General features: G+C 47.5%; 7 protein-coding genes across 7 annotated transcripts, besides 1 other annotated feature; 2 read left to right on the forward strand and 5 right to left on the reverse strand.

The window, feature by feature from the left end:
- Window positions 1-2,650: 2,650 nt before the first annotated feature.
- On the reverse strand, window positions 2,651-4,548 carry NFIA_082950 (MFS transporter; the record flags this gene model as incomplete). The annotated part of the gene is made up of 2 exons (XM_001260240.1): window positions 2,651-4,338; window positions 4,407-4,548. 2 exons carry the CDS (start codon window positions 4,546-4,548, stop codon window positions 2,651-2,653), a joined length of 1,830 nt encoding a protein of 609 aa, XP_001260241.1.
- A 1,521-nt stretch (window positions 4,549-6,069) lies between these two features.
- On the forward strand, window positions 6,070-9,406 carry NFIA_082960 (mediator of RNA polymerase II transcription subunit 14; the record flags this gene model as incomplete). The annotated part of the gene is made up of 2 exons (XM_001260241.1): window positions 6,070-6,729; window positions 6,785-9,406. The coding sequence occupies 2 exons, from the start codon at window positions 6,070-6,072 to the stop codon at window positions 9,404-9,406; spliced, it is 3,282 nt and encodes a 1,093-aa protein (XP_001260242.1).
- A 379-nt stretch (window positions 9,407-9,785) lies between these two features.
- On the reverse strand, window positions 9,786-12,137 carry NFIA_082970 (DNA polymerase epsilon noncatalytic subunit; the record flags this gene model as incomplete). The annotated part of the gene is made up of 1 exon (XM_001260242.1): window positions 9,786-12,137. One exon carries the CDS (start codon window positions 12,135-12,137, stop codon window positions 9,786-9,788), a length of 2,352 nt encoding a protein of 783 aa, XP_001260243.1.
- A 488-nt stretch (window positions 12,138-12,625) lies between these two features.
- On the forward strand, window positions 12,626-14,062 carry NFIA_082980 (SHNi-TPR domain-containing protein; the record flags this gene model as incomplete). The annotated part of the gene is made up of 2 exons (XM_001260243.1): window positions 12,626-13,714; window positions 13,769-14,062. 2 exons carry the CDS (start codon window positions 12,626-12,628, stop codon window positions 14,060-14,062), a joined length of 1,383 nt encoding a protein of 460 aa, XP_001260244.1.
- Window positions 14,063-14,197: 135 nt separating this feature from the next.
- Window positions 14,198-14,241: a microsatellite.
- Window positions 14,242-14,296: 55 nt separating this feature from the next.
- Window positions 14,297-15,101, reverse strand: NFIA_082990 (Yippee putative zinc-binding protein; the record flags this gene model as incomplete). The annotated part of the gene is made up of 2 exons (XM_001260244.1): window positions 14,297-14,351; window positions 14,581-15,101. 2 exons carry the CDS (start codon window positions 15,099-15,101, stop codon window positions 14,297-14,299), a joined length of 576 nt encoding a protein of 191 aa, XP_001260245.1.
- Window positions 15,102-16,133: 1,032 nt separating this feature from the next.
- NFIA_083000 (ornithine decarboxylase antizyme) lies at window positions 16,134-16,785 on the reverse strand (the record flags this gene model as incomplete). The annotated part of the gene is made up of 2 exons (XM_001260245.1): window positions 16,134-16,556; window positions 16,585-16,785. The coding sequence occupies 2 exons, from the start codon at window positions 16,783-16,785 to the stop codon at window positions 16,134-16,136; spliced, it is 624 nt and encodes a 207-aa protein (XP_001260246.1).
- A 948-nt stretch (window positions 16,786-17,733) lies between these two features.
- NFIA_083010 (cleavage polyadenylation factor subunit MPE1) lies at window positions 17,734-19,853 on the reverse strand (the record flags this gene model as incomplete). The annotated part of the gene is made up of 4 exons (XM_001260246.1): window positions 17,734-19,058; window positions 19,117-19,217; window positions 19,268-19,568; window positions 19,682-19,853. 4 exons carry the CDS (start codon window positions 19,851-19,853, stop codon window positions 17,734-17,736), a joined length of 1,899 nt encoding a protein of 632 aa, XP_001260247.1.
- Window positions 19,854-20,916: the final 1,063 nt, after the last annotated feature.

A 20,916-nucleotide genomic window follows, 5' to 3' on the forward strand; every position in this document is an offset into this window, starting at 1 on the left:
CAGACTCAATCGTCCTGCTCGACTGAGGATTTGAGTTAGACAAGAATGAATCTCTGTCCGGGTTGCTACCCTACAGCTTAAAGGCAGAGATGAGAGCGATGGGAAGAGCACAGCGGAGGGAGAACAGACGATTCAAGAGGTGAGTGGCCCCATTAAGTACAGCTATGGGGAAGAGTTGAGGACAGTTTGTTCTTTCTGCAGTCAGCTGGCTGTTCGAGCTCTGTGACTGGCTCCGCTCAGCCGCCTAAACAGTGAATGCTGCAAGGGATCCGTAAAACCATGGGTAAATACCCCGTAAATAAGATAGTTGACAAAATCATATCCAGCCAGGTATCAATAATACGTACCCATAATACCCACCTCGGATCCATAGATAAAGGTACCTAAGGAACCTAGGTAGGGCCAAAAATCCTAAAGTAGCTAGGTAAGGTTTTCGACAGAGAATGTCCCATACCCTGTGTCCTAGGTTAGGTGCGTACCAGTAAGACCATACTCCCTCCGTGCTCTATAACTTTCATTATCCCTACCTTAAGGTATATAGATACTGTACGTACTTCGCAAGACAGGTAAGATAGATAGCAGCCTAGTATGTACCCTGTACCTAGCTACCTATGCTCTAGGTACTCTTTCCATTTCCCCGCATTTCTTTGGTATTTGGAGGATCTGTATCGCCTACCTCGAGACAGGCACACCTGATAAAATAACGAAGTACCTACTAGGTAAGTCAGGTACCTTGTCGTGTAATTTATTACACCTTTTAAGTAAGGTACCTTAAGGTAGGAATGATAAAGGTGCCATACATTGAATCTAGTACGGTATCATTACCAGGTGATATTGTCCCCTCCTCTTTGTTTGTTAAGGTAGGGTGTACCTAAGAGGTACCTTACCTACCTTGCCATGAATGAAACCATCATGGAACCCAAGGTTGTACTCAGTATCACTCATCTATTCATCTGCTCTTAAAATATTAGTTTCTGACTCCTATAATTAATGTTCAGAGCATTAACAGGTAGTTAAGGTAGTACAGAGTGCTTATAACTGGATAGAAGTAACGCACAGAGTAGTAAGACACTTAGTAAGTATAGAAGTACTTAAGGTACCTTAGTTAGGTGCCTAGGTACTTACACTAGGGACTCTAACATCTTGACACTGTGAGATGGTTGAATAGCCCTCCGCAACCCCAACAGGATTGCAACAGCTACCTGAATTATCAACACAATATTATTAAAATAGTCAAAACTTCGGAAATAGGGGACCTGATCCTTGACTCTCAAGGTGATGACTTAGACTAAAAGCAAGTGATACCACAAGCTTATGCACGGTTGGAAACTCGTGTAAGGTGTGTGGTACCTCATATTCCATAATGAATTTGCCGTATAACGTAACTGGTAAGCGAGCGGCGCATGTAGGCGAGCGGCGCACCTCTGTATTCCATAGAAAATGACATTGAGGTCTCAGTATCTCAACAACAAAACATTAAGAGAGCATATAACCTCATATACATAGTAAATAAGTAGTGCAATTAAGTATGCAAAGAAGCGCTGTCTTAAATATAGTTATTCCTCTTGGTAATGTGTAACAGAGCGGTATCTTTTGTATTTTATAATTCCTCAGTAACTATAGCCTGAGACACCAGAAAAAAAAGTCTTGAGAAAAATAATAGTCTACTCAGACGCACACAAAAGCTAACAGTATCTACTAGCTTGTTCTAAATTTTTGTGTTGTTGAGATATTGTAGCTTTGAAAACAGTCATTTTATATGGCATACAGAGGTGCGCCGGTCGCCTACCGGTTATGTTATTATCTAAGTCTATATTAATCAGCGCAGTGCCCGGCTGCCATAGAGTAGAAAGATGATACTTAGGCTGTTACGAGGCAGGAAAATGATGTTTCGTGCTTCTGCTATACAAAATTGATGAGACGATGTCGATCCAGTCGATCATCCACACTATTGAGATACTTCCTCATCTTGATGCGATTTTTTAAGCTGGTGTGTCGATCCGCGACAAATCATAAAATGGGGGCTGAGGACTCCTGGACCTCACTGCCTCCTGATGGATTAGGACTATGAATAGATAGTGTTTGATTCTCCACTAAAAGCAGCAAATAGAATCTGTATGAGCTGAATGAATGGGTGTCTTTTGCCTGGACGGTCCTCAGTGAACCAGTCATTTTCGAATATTGCAAGTTAATATCCGCGGTGAGGGTGAGCCCAAGGCACAGATACAATGAATTCTGGTCAGCCCCGGCCGGACTTTAACAAAGTGTATGGTTCATAATACTCTCTACATGGACTTGGATTCATTATGAGAAATTTACACTTCTGTCGCAGAGTATGGTAGCATTAATGGCATGTCCAAAAGCGCTGAAAACCGGAAACATCCCCTTCTCTAGTAGTATAAAGCTTCGAGTTGCTTGCTTGTAGAGCTATGTAGTCCACTGTGTCATTTGCACTCCAAGTTAGTGCGTACTCGGTCCTGTCCGAGAGAAAAGAGACAGAGACAATGGTAGTAGAGAGGGAGAGAGAAGCAAGTTCCTAGCCAACGAGGCTAGCCGTGTTCCAACAAGTGTGACCGAATTGGCTTCCATCCAAGCCTGGCTCTGCCGGCAACTCTAATGATCACTTAGAAGATCGATAGTACTACAGTACCTATAGCTCACTTGGCGGGGCGCGGTCCTCGTTTGCCGGAAGCGTTCCGTAGGTTTGAGCGCCTGATGGCTGCAATTCTGCAGCAAGAGCAAGCGCATCTCTCTTCCCTCGTTCAACATCCACAAGTAGCATCAGTGGCAATGGGAGAAATATCAAAATTGCAAGGAACACAAATGCCGGCCGAATTTCACCGTAGCGATCGGTGATGATGCCGACAATTGCAGGCCCAAAAATGCTCGACCCTTTGTCAGTAATGGCATAAAGCGCATAGAATGCTGCTTCGTTGCCAGGAGGAATCAACTCTCCGAAGAAACTGCGGCAGTAAGAGGATAGGCCGCCCATGACAAGCCCATACACAATTCCCAGTGGGAACATCTCCCACGGCTGCTGGAGGCCCAAAAACCCGAGGCTCTTGACTGCTGGAATAAACCCCAAAAGACCATAGAGAGGCACTAGCTCGAATAAGAGAATGCATGCAATGATTGTTTGTGACGCGCTGAGATTGAATACTCGCGAAACACTACCCCAGGAAAACGCCCCCAAGACACCGGCCACCATTGCAATCACATTGATTAGTCCCAAAGCTGCGGGTTGCATATTGAGTTGTGTCTTTGCAAAGAGTACCGCAGTCCCGCTGACGGTGGCAATTCCATCACTGAGAAGAAGCCAAGCGGCGAGAAACAGTAAGATGTCTTTGAGATGACGTGTCCGCACTGCTGTCCGATAAAGCGACTTCCAGGCATATGCCATGTAACCAATCCAAGAGCGGGTGTGCTTCCCTTGATGAGTGGTAGTAAATGGTGGGCCTGGGCGAGATCGCAGCCAGAGCGCGGCAGGTATTGTAAAAATAAACCACCAGAGCCCGATTAGAAACAGTACAAGACGCAGGGAGAAGGTAGTTTGGTTGGTAGCGATGACGACGAGGATGCAGACGATTTGTAGGATAATGGCACCGATGTAGCCAATTCCAATTCCAAAAGAAGATATCCGAGTTGATAGCTTCAGCTCTTGCGAAACTGTAATGGGAGTTGCAGGGTGCATGTCCGCTTCAGCGTTTTCGCTATTCCCTTGATGGGCATGAAGCAGGGGCGAGGTGGCGTTAGACTCAACGCCATGATCAATATCGTTTGTGGTATCAGAATGACCTTCTTGGGCGCGAGAACCATCCAAAGCAGGGGGCGGTTCGCGAGCACCCCGAAGCACAGAAGGATGATGGCGTACCAACAAGGGTAGGAATGAATTTAAAAGCACAAAGGAGGCTCCAAAGCAGGTGTTTGCAATTATCGCAATCACTGCCCCCACCATATAGATCTTAGGCACCACGCCCAGAAAGAGCATTGTGGAAACCGAGCCAATCACAGCGAAAGCCACTAGAAGCAGCTTTCGATGACTTCCATGGTCTGCGGCTCCTGACATCGATATGATCAAGATGGCTTGAATAAAGACACTCACAGAGAACGTATACATTGCGAAACTTGCAGTATTTATCTCGACACCGAATATGTAGACCACACACTGGCTCACCACTGTTGGTCCTCCGGCATAATATCTTGAAGAAAGCGTCCACTGGGCTTGTGTGGACGTCTTCGATGGACCATTCAAGGTAGCACTGCAGGGTGTCACCTTATCGGATAAAAGAACACCGCGGTCGCGAGCCATTTGCTCCAAGGTAATGGGGAGGAAGGAGCCTATGGTAAGTGTCAATTTTAGGACTGAATGAATGCGAGCGAAGGTCTGATGCCAGACATGTGCATACCCATAGCGCAGACTGTAAAAACCTCTGCTGCCCAGCCATAGCTATACCATCCGGCGAGTTCCTTTTTGCTGGTGGGCCGAATATCATCCCCAGGGTATTGCGGCCGCATGATGCTCGTTTCGGTTTCATCACCAGCCCGCATATTGACAGCAACTTGAGACACGCGCTAGCATTATATAAAAGGTCTGGTTGTTCGAAACAATTGCTCCCTCAGCAACTTAAGCCGTAAGTGGTACCTCTGTATCATGATGTTTAAGCGTTAGGCAGATAAGAAAAGGAATAGCCAGCCCACCAGAGTAGAAAGCACTGTTTTCCAATAGACCGCCAACCTAGACTCATGGAAGAGGTATCAGCAGGCGATTGGAATGGGCTCTCCAAAGCATTGCTTGACCATACTAGTAAATCACGCAGGCTGGGTAACAGCAGACGCTGCGTCAGCTCCACTAGACGTTGGATAAAGTCGAGTAAGCCTTTTACCAAGAATTATTTGGGGTATTGCAGGAACGACATAAGTTAGGTTCCCTAAATTAAGTGGACGCACATAGTGCTGAGGGAAAGTAATCACTATGTGGAATAACAAGTGAAGATTATTTGTCCCCCGGTGTATCTCGCACACGTTAAGGAATGACTGGCCATCGTCATCAGCTGGGGACCGATCGACTTGAGCTCCTTACCTCAGTGGCAGCTTACCTTGGTTATCCATACCTTAGCTATGTTAGGTAACCTTGACCTAACTCCCTAGGTAGGTTAGTGGAAATGCGGAGAGAGAACGATACGCAGGTATAAGGTAGGTAACAGACGCTAACGTAAGAATCAGGTTATATTACCGATAACTAAAACATCTGGATCTTACAAAGGCAAGTACGTAGTAGTAATCCCTCAGGCATACCTTACTTCTTCAGGCACCAAGGCACTTCATGAATCTGCAGTCCATCATCTCTTTTTCCGAACGCACGAGTACTGCACCTTTTAGACAATAATACATCAGCCCATCAGCTTCTCAATATCCCTTTCCATTGCCTGTATATGCGCAGTATATCTGCAAGCATCATTTGTGGCGTGGTCACCTCTTTAATCTTCCACAGGGCATAGACGCAATCTCCTTGTTTGCTTCAGCAAAGGGCTGAAGCCTCTGATGGATTCCACCCTTCCGTTCGCGAGAACCTCCGAATCCTATGTCTGAAACAGTGAATCGCAATCAGACAGAAAAGACTTAGTGTATGGCTTATTTGTCATCCTGCTGAATGCTTTTAGTTCATGAGTCTCTTGAGCAAGACCGACCAACGTGAGGTTTCGTGGCTAATACCTTCACAGACTCACGATCGCGCACCTGGATCAATTCTATAAGGTCGATAAAACTACCTCATAAGGCCCTTGTTCCAACTTGCTCACGCGTCATTCTTTACTTCACTGGAAGTTTACCCTACCTTCAGTGCCGTTGCAGTGCTCTCGTCGAACTAGCTTTGCGCATACCAGTGATCACGGATGACAGCAAGCTGAAGCGGTTGTTTCAGCGGGTTGAGTACTGTCAGCTTCCCTTCCTGGCCCTAACGCCGGCGTGTCTGGCCTAGCACCCGAGTCAGGTCGCTCACCTTTGTGCCGAGCAGAGGGTGAAGGGGGGGGAGAGCTGATCCCAGAGGCCGGAGGTGCCGTATCTACAGACATGCCGGGCGTCATCATGGATAATGCTACTGTTGGCCGGCTGGGGCATGCGCCAGACACTCAGACCCCGAGTAATGGAGACAACTTGCGAAATGGGTCGTTACATATCAACGGAGCAGCCAAAGGAGACAAAGATCACGACCCTGATAAGGAAAGTTATACTGGCAAACCTAAAATTGACGGACACAGAGCTCTGCCTGAGCTACCACATATTACACAGGGATTCTTTCCATTTTCAACGCTAGTCAACCGATATGTGCAGCAATGCTGGAACGAGCTATCTGACCTTATTACAGAGCTGGCGGCAATACAAGTGTCACCGCATAGCTCAATGCCTTTGTTGCCTGCCAATGGAAAATCTCCTGGGAATCAGTCTCCCGAGAACGTCCAGAAAAAGCTCAGAATACTAGATTTTGCTCATGCTAAACGGGCCGAGTTCATTAAACTTCTCGTTCTTTCACAATGGAGTCGGCGAGCGCACGATGTCAGTAAATTAATCGACCTACAAAATTTTATTCGCTCTCGCCATCAAGCTTTTGTGGATGCGTTGCAGCGAGTGGGAGAAATGAAACGGGACCTGGTGCAGGCTCAGGTGGCCAATCCGGATCTCCAAACTGCCCTGGAGATCTTGTCCAAGGGCAGGCTGGAATCCTTAGCGGATGTAAGCCATGTCTGCACGCACGAAGCTCAACAATTACTGACTCAAAGTTGTCTAGCTCGGCTACAAGTCCTCCAAACTTCTAACAGCGAGAGGAGCTTTAAAACGGTTGCATAGAATAAACAGAATCATCAGTGCCAGACTTGCATTACATGATTCAATCCCTCACCCATTCCGGACCTACCGAGTTCACGACGGCCGAGTTACTTTCGTCGTGCGCGGCGAATTTGAGCTCGACTTATCCGTCGGAGCAGAAAGCGAGCTCTCCCAATTCTTCTTCGTTGACATTCGCTTTCTTTACTCCCCATCCTCCAACATTCCGAACGGTCGAATGTCCAATGAGATTGATGCTAAAATCAATGATAAACTGCGTGATAGCGGCTTGACAGGCTGCTTCAATTTCCTTCATGGCTTGGTATTGACCAATAAGATTCATATATTATTCAAGCAGGCCATTGAGTTGGCTAAAGGCCTTTGGTCAGAAACATTACGTGTTGAGCTTTTGCATCGAACCTTGGTTATACAATATTGGGCCCTAAAACCAGGACCTAAGAGTTGGGTCGAGATTGGGGTCAAGAGCGGTAATGGGGATGCTGACAGCCAAGGAGTTGGGGTACCGTGCCTGGGCTTGCGTTGGATGAGGGACGGCCAGGAGGTCGACAGTAGAGACATCGAGTTCGATCCAGAGGATTTGTCAATGGAGTGTCTCCTGCGGAGTGTCATTGCTCTACATATATCTTATTTGCTCTCGTCAGCTTACGGCATCCTAAGTGAATATTCGCTATTCTCCACCGGCACTTTGTCTTCACAGGCTATTTTGAATGTCACTGAGCCTGGCGAATGTCAACTCTCTGTCCAGCTCACGGGCTCCAGACATCTTCGGGTATCCATTGAGCCGATGTCAGGAGCCGTCACCTTGTCCGCAACCCCTGGTCTCTCAGAACGTTCCGAAAGTGATGCCAGTCTGGACAGGTCCACCATCGATGATTTAGTGGCCCGTGTTTCTCGGCTTCGTTGCATTGCGGCCATAGAGGAACTTGAGTCTAATGTCAGGATTTTGGGTTTTGAAACAGTCAGTCCAAAGGGACTCAGAAACGAAATTCGAACAGTTTTTCCAGCTAATGTCTTGCGCTTTTCCCTCTTCTGGCACCCTTCCTGGGAGCGAAATTGGGTCGTGGCTGCAACAAGCAGTATCACAGGTGACAACTGGTGGGTTGTGCAACTTCGCCGATCCTCAGAAGTTGCAACAGATTTTTCGGTCTCTGATACAAGTGTTCCACTTTGTTCAGGGCATAGCATGAGCGACACCTTTCTTGCTACGAGCCACCAAACTCGCTCTTCCTCATTCCCCGATTTGGGCTACTGTCTTTCTGGGATGGTAGCAATTTATGCCAATGTCAGCTATCTATCCGATTTGCAATCAGTTGAGTTTCACCCACCATTGTGCGCATTGAAGGTTGAGTCCGATCTTCAAATCCCGGATATTTTCATTCGCTACCAAGTATCAAAACTTCCTCGGGCGCTTCAGCTAGTTTTGCCCGCGGGCCTGAAGAGAAAGAATCTTCTCAAGGATACAGTTCGCCTTGCCTTCCATGGGATTGACCGTCACAAGAATAGTGCCATATTTGTGGCGTATGGCAACTTGGTGGGACCTTGGACAGATTTGTGCACATTAGTTTCAAAGTCGGACAGCTCCCTAGTTTTCAAGCGAGGAGGCAGTGGCTTTGCCCTTCGGCTTCTCGCCCCTGCTGGTCGACCTGTGATCGTACAGCTGTTTAAAAGCCTGCAGACTCTGGAGTGCACGTTGTCAATTCTCGATTTTCTTCGGCAAAGGAGATTGACACCTCAGTCGTTATCGCTTACTCATATAGCCTTTGCTTACGGCCCAAGAAGGGATCTCTCAGCCATTATCGGGATCGGATTGTCCGAGGTCCCCTCTTCTGCGGAGCTTGACCCTGTTCGCATTCTAGCAAGGACTGACCCCTTACTTTTTCTCACTCTGGGTATTCGATTTAAGCATCCGAACCCTCATCGCCGGGTCCAGGGGTCTCTCGCTGCCATTTTAAACCATGCTTCTAATGAAGCTGGTTTGGATTTCGTAACCGAGATTCTCTCTTTTACACTTCCCTTGATGCGAGCCTTGGAGCAAATAACGTCTAACGCGTCTCGCCAGGAGTCGTTCAGGTTACAGGTGATTGTGCGCAATGCTTGCACATTCCTCCTCCATTATACTTATCAGGGCTTCCGTTTTCAACTCACAACGAGCCAGCATTCGGGGCAATTGACTTGGGTACTAAGGGAATTGAGTAGCCCAGGGGCTGGGCCAGGCCACGACCAACTCAAAGCCAGGCTGCGAGGCACATTGTATCATTCCAACGGAAACGGTTGGAAAGGTCTTGGAAATGGAGTGGTTGCAGACGTTGAGGGAGTGAGCAATGTTATTTGGGCCCTCGATGGATGTTTCACCGGCGCTCAGCATAATACTTGGTTACCGCGAGAAACTAAATCTGACCAGGATTACTCAACTCAGCCAGTACCGGAGAAACAGAGTCAAACCGGGGCACCATCGCAGGCTGCCATGGCTAACGATACTACGATAACGGCGAACTTCGTTAATGACAAAAGTCTTCAGCGAAACCCTGTGGCTTCCAACGCTGCAGATGTTATTACAATTGACTGACACCTCTGTATAAAGTCATCGCGACTTTTTCATCTCTCTTGTACCCCGGGGGGCACCAACTTCGCGTGTGTAACAGGGTTGTCTCTAAGCAATGTCTCCTTCGGATGTATTCTTGCTAATACATTAGTCCATGTGTACATCCAGTTCACACCATGCAGTTTTGGCTGCCATATGATGATTGCACGTGAATGATGATATTTTACTTCGGGCAGTTAATACTCCTTTTAGAGGATCACATGTATATCGGCGCTGAGAGCTAAAACCACAACGTAGCGCCGACTTAGTTACATCCGATCAGCTCCTATACTTCACTCAATTCGGTTGGCTTCAGCACATGAAATAAAATTCCTAAAACCAAAAGAATTGCAGTTATGATTTGCTATAGCCGCTCCTCTTTCACACGCCCTCGATTTTTCAATATGTCATACTCAACCCATCTCATACATGTCGATCCTTCTTCAGAGATGAATCTTCCTGGGTTCATGACATGGCACCCTTCGTAGGTCATACAGAATGGTGCTACTTCAGGATCCGCCAAAATAAACGCTGTCGGCAATGGGTACAGTTGCAACGATGCTGCATGATCCCACAAGACAGGTCGCATCGATAGCGGAAATGGGGACATCGTACCCTGGTCTAGTATTGTTTTCACTAGTTTTCGTGCCGTGTGCACACTGGAGAAAGATTGCTGAGCTTTTGCATCTGCCGGATGGGCCTGAGCATGAGTTTCATTACCAGCCGTGGCAAGACCAGCCTCGGTTTCCGGATCTTGTGGAACTGCAGAATCACACTCATTCTCGCCTTGCTTAGTAACCACTGCGTTCCGCCTCAGCCTTCCTGTTATGTCATCTCGAAAGATGGCGATATCATGCAAGGGCCCAAAGACGGTGAGACGTGATGGGTTGGAGGTCCAGATAGCTTCGCCGGCAGGCTCGGAAGCTTGCGATCGCCCCGACTCCGAATTTGCCGATGCAAACGCACGCTTTACCCTCGACGTAAACATATCCGGAACTGGCTGACGTGGTACTGTCGAGGCAGCGCCCGCTGTGAAAGCAGACGACCATGGATCATTATCTCCAGGAACAAAGACGAAAGTAGAGTGTTGTAAAAGTTCAGGATAGTCGGCTAGTATAATGGAGAGTGAATCAAAGTACTCCTTGTACTCGATGCTGCCAGCATGGCCGCCTCCATTGATTGTGGCCTTCTGGACGAAGTTCCCTATCACGACAAAGACTATTGGGCGTTCGGTGGGCGAAAGCTCACTATATGTACTGAAAACCTTCCTCAGCGCGTCAAGCGACTTGAGGTTGTCAAGATTAACCTCGCTCATGATAGCCACTTTTAGTCGTACGGGCGAATCCGCGTCGTCGTGCACACCTCGCAAACATTTGGCTTGGATTCTCCTCATTCGTGAGCCTTGTGCGCGTTCACTCCCGATCCCTAGAAAGTCGACCCATCCAAAGCCTCCGCTAGAGCTAATCTCTCCGTTGCTGTACTGGTGATTTGTTCCCAGTGATATTTCTCGTCGTTCGCATGGAGGTCCGCAAATTGATACACCCACAAATCGACCCCCAATGGCGCCACCGACTCCGCTGTTTCCACCTAAGACTGATCCTCTCACGCTTCCCTCTTCTTCATAGACTCCATCGACGAGTACTACCATTCCGGGAGCAAACCAAGCACCATCGTCTGGTATCGTCCGGGCATGACTCATATCTAGCGCAACGCTACCTGTCAAATCGACCAAGGAGAGATCACCTGCGGGTGATATAGAGAGTAATCCTAGAAGCAGGTGTGACGTGCCACTTCTTCCAAGCAAGTTTGCAATCGGCGTCAACCTATAACATTGAGTGGGAGCGAATGAGGATGACGGCCTCTTCAGGGAGTGGCCTGTGGAATAACTCAACGATGATTGAAATGTCTCATTCCGGAGTAGGCGCTGATGGACAATGTTATAACGGTCTCTGAATACGCTAGTCTTGTGTGAAGCCTGCGGGAACAATGTAGCCTTTGACTTTGTTAATTCGAAGTACTTCTTGTCGACGTTGTAAGTCAAGCGGGGCATGTCGAATGCCTCAACAATCTTGATCCAATTTCTTGGGTGTAATGATAAGTCCAAGTCATCATGTTCCTCATCGTTGATTGCTGGGTCTGGGGATAAGTGTGGGTTCGGTCGCCTGGCATCACAATTGAGGGCATTCACGTCTATCGGTCCTTCTCTTGTTGCATTTGATTTCGCAGGAACTACCCTTCCTCCACTCATGTTGCCCTCTAAGGCCATCAAAATAGCCTTCAGTGAGGCCCCTCTGCCTTCCTCAACGATGACGCCGCCCCCGGCCTTTTTCCAGCTTTTAGCTACCTCATCCAAGACGCGCTCCGCAAGGCCTTCTTCGCGCCATCCAGAGCCGCAATGTTTTCCTACAAAGGAAGCCAAAGTCTGCAGTGCTGAGGACGAGATAGTCAAGTTGTGCTTCCTGGTAAAAGTACGGAAAGCCACAGGTCGAAGTGTGGAGGGTGGAAGTAGAATTGGCAAGACTGAGCTCCTCGCGACGGGAGCATTAAGATTCGATTTTCGTAGAGGACGTACCGGAGTGCCGAACCCTGGAGACGAAGAGAAGATGGGATCAGAGTCCAGACACCTGTCTCCAGCAAGCGGCGTGTGGTCCATTTTACTTCCGATGTGGTAGTAATTGCTTAGTCTCTTCAGAGATGTCTCGGGACTGAGGACCATATGAGAGTAGCTTCAAGGAGGATGAGCAGGCTATAAGTCATCCGCTGTGAGTTTCACTGCTTTTGTCATGACATAAAACGGGTACTCTGAAAAGGTAAACACGATGCTGGGCTAGAACGATCATGGGTGATCCAGATAACGATAATGATGATGTTGTTGTTCCTGAAAACTCGAAACACTGTATGTAGGTACTCCGTAAAGGTAACGGACCTTTAGAGAGACGCGTAGTTGCGGGTGCTCCACATATGCATACGCGCCGTGAGTTCCGCGACAAAGTTCTTAGGAAGGTTTGGGCTAAGAACTTACTAATTCTCTGTGCCGATAACTATACTTCGTCCTTCCAACGTTTCGCGAAGTAGAATCTATCTCGGCTTTGCAACTCCATTTTTCCATCCTCATTTGGATGTGCTTCATTTCTCATCGCTGAACAAGTGCCTGCTGATATTCCGAGCCTACTACATCCCCACGGTATCCTTGCCCTGACCGTCATGGCAGAGCTTAACTCAGCAAAAGCAGACCCAATAGAGCTGAAAAGCACCACAGATGTCAAGCGTGTACAGTTAGAAGATCTGATCGCGCGAGCTGTGGCGAAAGATGCAATCAAGGACTTTAATGCGGCTGCTGAGCTTTACTCCCAAGCTACGGAACTCCAAGCCGAGCTGAACGGTGAACTGTCACTCGACAACGCTGATCTGCTGTTCGCCTACGGCAAAGCTTTATACAACGTGGCGGTGAGCAAGAGCGATGTCCTAGGGTCAAAAGTAGCTGGAGAGCCTCAAGCTCAAACAAATGATCTACCTGCAAGCGGCTCCAAATCATCCGCGCATGTGCCTGGCGAGAGCGTTATCAAAAATGCGATCGCTAGTGGGGTGGCTAAGCAAGAACATTCCACGGATTCTAGATCCAGCCCTGGAAAGACTTTGAACCAGCCCTTTTTCCAATTCAGTGGCGATGAAAATTTCGATGATTCGGAATCTGAGGCAGAAGAGGGTGATGAAGGCGCTGATGGTGTTGACGATGACGATGACGATTTTGCCAACGCCTTTGAAGTCCTGGACTTGGCCCGTATACTCTACCACAAGAAGTTAGCCGCAGTAGAGGAATCATGTGGGGAAGGGAAATCCGCCGGCCTGCCGTCCGATGTCAAACACATCAAGGAGCGTCTCGCAGATACCTACGATCTACAGGCGGAGATTTCACTTGAAGGGGAGAGATTCACGGATGCGGTGGCGGACCTCAGGACTGCACTTGATCTGAGGCAATCACTGTTTTCTATGGAAGATCCTTCCCTTGCTGAGTGTCACTACAAGCTTTCGCTCGCACTAGAATTCGCATCTGTCAATAATCCCAGCGAAGGCACTACTGGAGGGGACAGTGACCGCCGTGGCAAGGTTGATGAAGCTATGAGAGAAGAGGCTGCGACTCAGATGGAGAAGGCTATTGAGAGCTGTCGAGTCAGAATGGCCCAGGAACAGAAGAAATTGGATGTATCAGACGCCTTGGACGAAGACAGAGAGACAGCTCTGAGAAGGAAAATAGCGAATGTTAAGGAGATCATTGAAGACATGGAGCAGAGAGTTAGTTCCCAAGGAACGTTCTATTCTTTGTTGCTTGTTACTGACGCATCACAGCTCCTAGATCTTCGTCGTCCGCCTGTGTCGGTTGAGCAACAGAACGAGGAAAGCGATACGATGCTTAGAGGAATTCTAGGCCAGATTGTAGGTCAGCCAGCTGTTGAGCAGCAAGCGCGACTGGAAGCTATTACAAAAGATGCCAAGGATCTGTCTGCATTAGTCAAAAGAAAGCCAGCTGGCATCCAACATCCGCCGCGAAGTGAATCTACGGAGAAACGCTCAGCTCCAGAGCAGGTTGAGGACGAGTTCAACACGAAGAAGGCACGGACGGAAAGCGCTGAGAATGTGTGATGAATTTGTCGCCCATCTTCGTTTTTCACCAGCCTTCCCTCGGTGTCGCCATACCCTGCTACGCTCCGGCTGGACGATAGGTTATAACTCGTTGCTCGATTGCCAGTTTGTGATTCTCGTCTCACTATGAAGCTATTTCTTTCCTTTAACTTTTCTTTTCTTTTCTTTCTTTTTCTCTTTTATTTGACTTCCGCCTGATACCCAACCCATGTCATGGAGCGGCTTGATAAGCGGCTAATCTGACATATGCGCTTGGTCCAACGCTTCTAGACAGCTAATACAACCGTCGCTATTGTCATTATGATTCCAGCATACCGCTGGAAAGAAGCTGGCGTGAAATGAGAGGGATTAAATAAAAGTATGGTTGTGAACATCATGCCAAGTCACGAAAGACTTGCGGGTCTCAATATGCTCTTCAAGACGGGAACCGAAACAACGGGAGATGGTGATCCAATTTCCGACTCCTTCGGCGCATAGCCAAACTCGGACTCCATATCCCAGCAAATATGTCTTCACACTCATCCTCATCCTGGCTGTCAAACTCGATGTGCTCATCACGGTTCATGTTTTCCGAGGGCCCAGGGCTCAGGTGGCCAGGCGATACAGGCTGATTAGTATTGCACGGTGACTCCCATGATGACGACATAGCTATTCGTTTTGTTTCCAAGATAAACTTTCCGACCTTATATCGCTGGGACTCTTCCTCGGCGGAGACATACTTCCAGCCGAGCACACTACCGCAGAATGCACAACTGATGTCGCAGACCGTATGAAGTCCGGTGACATATTGGCGTGGAACTGGTCTCTGCATCACAGTGTTGGGCAGCGATTCAGCCTGCGAAATCGACCCGCTCATAGAAACAGCACTGGCGGTAGGCTCTGCAGAGACGAGGTATGCGCGGCCATGACGACCAGTAAACCCTTTGCTGATGATTTGGGCCTTGAGGCATAACTCGGCTCCACATTTTGAACAGCGGAGACATGACACATGCCGAGTAAGATATCTATTGTTTCCATTACCATGAGTATCTGCTTTCATTGTTGAAGGCAGGTGGTTGGCATTGTGGCGCCTTGGATGGAAGATTATAGACGGTAATAAGAATTTAGGAAACATGGGGGTAGGAGCTTGGTGTTATTTTGTCGAGAGATTATACGCGGTGCGAGCTCAGGTAGATGATTGATTAAATGCTCCATGCAGACCAGACCAAGTTTGACTTTGCAACGGGTCACACTGAGGTCATAGACTGACCCAGCATCCAAACGACTTAAGTGCCGGGGATGGAAACGCATAATTCTGGTCATTAACTTAACATACAGAAATGAAGACAGTGTTACTGCCGAATCGGTGTCATTTGATAAGATACTCCAGGACCATAGAGTAGTAATGAGGTAAACTCAATGCAACACCTATAACTACACTAAGGTACCCTACCTAATTACATAGTAGTAACAAGGGCGTATCACAACTTCTGATCTGCTATTAGTATTACGAATTTAGGACTGCGCTTTCCCTAATAGATTTAAAAGATTGCTTCGCCAAAGGACTCCGCAAAATATAGATGTTAAGTATAGAGCACCCTAATTAAGTCACAATATAATCATATCGAAGCAAAAGTCCCTAGTGAGTACTAATCTTCATAGAGCACAGATTTTGTAAAGGCATTACATTTAAAAAATGATCAGTTCCTCATTGGAAACGGTGACACCGAGGTAAGATGGTAAACTGAAAGACGCCGGAAGTTTTGTAAAAATGAGAGATCGTCAAATGACTTGACGTTGTCAGACCTCCGCACATAGGAAAAGCCATTTCGTGCTCAGGCAGTGCTCAACACACTGCTCAGAAATCCAAGGTTTCAATGTTGTCAGATTAAAACCACACCATCCCAGGTTTCTCACAATCTCGGAATCTGTTACCTCCTGCGAACGGGGAATGCACGCAACAATCTGGGAACACTCAAACATAGGCATGCCGGCTAGCTCGAACAGGGCGATCAACCTGGAAAAAGAGAGAATAGAAGTAAGTCCCGAAGTCGTAGAGACTCCGCTGCAACTCTCATGGGATGACAAGAACTTACCCAGCTTTGAGATTGTGGCCAAGCACACTGTCTTTGAAGAACAAGAATAATGTCCGCTCATCATTCATATCAGTCAAAAAACCTCGATAAATTGCATCGCCAACGTAGTCCCAAACTTCGACCCAGTTTCGAATTGGCCTTTTTGCACGCCCGGTCCAGTTCGGCCGGCTTTGGTACGCATCCATCCCAGGCGACTCTTGCTGCGCGAACTTCATCTCACCAATGAAAATTGCGCGCAATTTGTCGCAGAAGAGCCTCTCACACTCTTCCGGAATGGTATACGTTGCCTCCCCTTTGTATTCAGGCAATTGATTGCCCGTCCAGCTGCTCCCTACGGGCGAAGGGACGGGTAGCCAGCGGGGAGGACTTGAAGAAGGGGTTTTCGACCCTGAGGGGACCTCAGGGATACCACTGTGTTCCTATACAATAATGGCAGAGTCAGCGTACATCATGATGCGGGATATTGGATTTTAAGCGTGGGCGAATCTTACCGGTCCCCGTCGTGGTGCAGTAGTGGAAGCCGCTGACCATGGAAGTCAAAGCATCAACGCTGTAGCAGCTTGCGAGTACGCTAGGTTGGGAAGTAATGCCAAAGGACCGTTGAAGTTGGTTGGAGTTACTACTTTGATTATTGATGGATTTAGCCATAGCGATAGCTGTTCTGTGGACTAAATCTTGACGGTGGCAGAGAATTGGATAAGGATTTATTGGAAGTATATATTATCCAGGCAAAGTTGGAAGAGTAATTAATGATATGATAGTAGGTACTGGTGTCTGATTTGGGCAAATTGGGTTTCGGATAATGTCACTTTGCTGATTGAGTGCAACAGGGGGTAGGTTCGAGGTTTTGATGAGGAGAATGAATTCCGTAAGTCATACTTAGTCATACGAGGCTCCATCGGCAAAGAAGCTCCGCCAATCTTGGGCTGTCATACTAACTAGTTACATGAGTAGCATTAGTCACTAGGCGGCGAATTTATTACTCCGTCCTTAGTACTCCCGTGTCTAGCCCAGATACCTATCCCTACCTACCTTAACCAGTGGAGACCGGCCAGGTCATTACTACTTCCGAGTGTCGACTCGTCGGCCCTGGAATATTCTACCAATATGATAAAAAAAACTATAATTAGAGCAACCTAGCGATGAAAGTGACCATATTATAGAGAAACAAAGCTTGCCAAGGAACAAAAATGTTGCCAATGTTTCTGTAAAGGTAATTCTACACTTCTTCGCGGAGCAGCTACAGAGTTGGTCTTTATATCCCGTATCCTGCTGAATTCCGTAATAGTTTCGTGCTCAGGTGTCAAACATTGGCCCAGTACTAGCTATAACGTACTTGCGTATCACAACACTTCCAGGTTGCTTGGTCTTTGCTGGTGGTTTGAGTATAAAACAAACTTCTGTGGATCAAACGGTACAATCCTTATCAGAACATTATATCAAAGCCCGTAAAAGGGATTTTTCCATTCGCTGAAATTGAAGGGGCAGAAATGAGGGCTCGGGACTATCTACATTCTGGGGGTTGCCGGGAAAGAACCGACAGGAATAAGAAATGTGGAAGTGATAGCTGCGATGTACATGTATCCTACCACACTCTTATAACTCACGATAATCGCTTGGTCTTATTCTTCGGTGTCTTCCTTGGTGTCGCTGAGGATTGACAGGTTGTCGGAAATACGGGGAGTCTTCTTCCCTCGCGAATGGCGAGCTAAATGAAGTCCGTTGTTGATTTGAGAAGTGGCCAACGCCTGGTCCCTGCTGAAAACCCGCATTTGGGGGAATTGGCCCCGCCATCTGGCTCATGCCCATCATTTGCATCGAGGCATTTCCCATGTTGGAGTACATGTTTGCTTGACCGTAGCCATTCATTGCACCACTCTGTTGACTACCATAAAGGCCATCCTGAAGGGAATCGAATCCCAGATTATTCATTGGATTCCATGCTTGATTCAAATTATTCGGGAAACCATTTGTAGGAAGGCCCAAAGGATTCATAAACCCCATCCCTCCGCCCATGAACCCAGCCTCAGTGAATGGCATTGTAGGCATGCTTTGCGGATTCATGAAGCCAAACCCAAAAGGCATTGGCTGGTCGTGGGTGATGGATGAGACCTCATTCGAAGAATCCTGAGTTTGTAGGTTCGTCGACACGGTGCCCGCCTGAGCAATCGGATCAGCTTTTTGCTTCTTGTTCGACGGGCTCAAATTCGACCCTTCATGGTCGGTGCTCGGAAGATTTTCGTCCGCTGATCTTTTCTTCGTAGCCGAGTCCAGAGCGCCGTTGACTGACGGCAACGATGATGGCTCCTTCTCCCCAGCGACTGTTCTCTCTGAATCAGACCCTTTACTGTTGGATGAGTTATCATGCACTGTGAGATTCTTCTGCGTATCTTTTCTCGAGTCCGCTTTTTCATCCTCAAAGGCTTTGATTTTTGAAACAGCCTCATCATCCACCGAAAGATTGTCAAGCAAAACACCTTCTGTGGCGCAGCCAGGGCAAACAAAATCACTCTCAATCAATGCATTGGTAATACAATCATTGCAGTAAGTTCGGTGGCAGCATGGTGTCTTAGTGGGCTCTAGGAACATACGTTTATCAATAGGGCACTCCAAACCCCAGGACTGCAATTCTTTGCTGTACTCCGCTGCTGCCGCTTCTGCCGCCGCTGCTGAAGAAGCTTTGGCCTTCTCCTGGTACAACTCCCAAGCTGCTTTGTCTGGCTTCGCAATGACGAAATCACCATCAGCATTAACCATGACACCTGTATTTCGAAGATCTTCATTCGACCCATCGAGTGCCAACGATTCCGGCTTCTCAACCTTCGTTTGGAGCGAGCGTGGTATACCAGTAGATCGCTTCACTCGGTATTTGCCATCGAATTTTGGATCATTGTTAGTCGGACACGCTTGGATCCAATGGCCTAGACAAACATATCTGTTAAACCCTGTTTCCCAAATTCAACACTAGTCGTCTCTCACCTTTTTCCCGGCAGCGGTAGCAAAGATATCCAGGAGGCGGCGGGTGATCAGGAACATTGACCGCCTTTCCTCTCCCACGACCGAAGGGTACAGGTGTAGCACTATTGATGTCCATTAGCACTACATCCGCATGTAATAGGTATATGCATACTTTGCCATCTCCTGTTGTTGCTCTTTCCATTGGCTAGCTTGCAGGTTGAAAAGAGCATTAATCTTCTCCTCCTCTGTCTGCGCGTTATTGAGCTCTAAAACGCTGTTGCTCACTGTGTTGCTAGTATTTGATATAGCGCGGGTCGACATTGAAGCATCATTACGAGGCGCGCTGCGAGCGCTAACGGGCATTTTCCCAGATACATAACGAGCAGCGCCGCCTTTGCCAGGCCGAGAGGCAGGCAACCTCCGAGCGATAACAGAAGTGGAACGGGGAATGATTGTGGTATCATCATCATACTCTGCAAGAATAAGTCAGCGATGACCTTTTTTAATTTCCTTTCTCGGAGTTTTCTGGTTCTTCCTCGAAACACCAGCCGAAGAGAAGTAATGAGGACAGAACCGCAGAGCTTACCTTCGCCTGTATCCTCATTGTAAATAGACAATTCAAAATCCGACCCATCGCCCAATCTACTCTGATTGATAATTTCACGTTTCAATTCAAAAACAGAAATACCGGTCCCGTCGAAAGTTACCCTTGAAGGCTCTTTTTGAGACTTGAACTTGAAGTGAACAGAGGATGACATTGTATTGAATTGCGCGTCCAGCAAGTGAGTTTGTGAATGTAATTAGATCAAAAATAAAAGGGACGACACTTTTCTTCGAATTGAAGCATACAAGTGACAGGAAAAATCACGGAGAGAAAGGAAGTAACACTGAATTGGATGGCAGATCGCCAATAACAGACGGTGACTCTATTTTCCTCTCTTCAGGTAAGTCCAGAGATCACGAAGACGGGAAGTGGAATGGCAATGCTCGGAAACTGTACTTTCGAAAGATTTCCCTTCGGTCCAAACAGTAACAGTGCGAGTCACTGTATACAAATAAACTCGGACCTGTTGAGCATGAAAGTTGAGAGGCAGCCGAGATGCAGCGACGAACAGTGGGTCAGAGAATGCAAAGCTCTTGCCAATCCAAAGACCATAGGAAGGTCACAAATGTCCTGCTTGCCCACGAAACCTGACGTCTGAGCTATGCCCTGAGAAAAATGTCCGGCAACGAATGAATAATTGATCACGTCTGGAGATTGACTACTGACATGCAACCCTGAGATGATAGCAAAATGAGGGAACTGGAGTTGAACGAAGTGAAGAGCACTAGCTGTTAATCCAGGTGGCGTTCTTGGGTCTACTGGACAATCGCCAGTGTTCAAATAATGGAGGTAACAGAATAATATGAACAAGGTCCAAGTCAAATCAATAGCAAGCCGAGGAGAAGAGTGATCTATAGCGGCACTGAATTATGGTAAGAGAAGGTGAGTATTGTCCTTCAGCACGGACGGAGGGGAACTTGAGATGATTAGAGTCTCTCGTGGATGAAATTTGCTGTGATGAGTTGAGGCGTTCATTTGGTCATGTGACCTTGTTTTATAAGCAACCCTATTGTCACAGCATGTGACTCCCAGATCATGTGATGCATCCTTTCACCCTAGGCGTTCGCTGCCATGTGGATACGGTTGGATAAATAGAGATTTCCCATTTCTTGTAAGAATCCCATATCTGAAAATGAATATCAACGCAATGGGCATCATTGGTGTGATTTTGATGTAGAGTCATTCTATACAGTTAAAAACATACAAGCATTGACCCA

The sequence above is a fragment of the Aspergillus fischeri genome, genomic scaffold, assembly GCF_000149645.3.
Source record: "Aspergillus fischeri NRRL 181 1099437636264 genomic scaffold, whole genome shotgun sequence".
NCBI lineage: Eukaryota > Fungi > Ascomycota > Eurotiomycetes > Eurotiales > Aspergillaceae > Aspergillus > Aspergillus fischeri.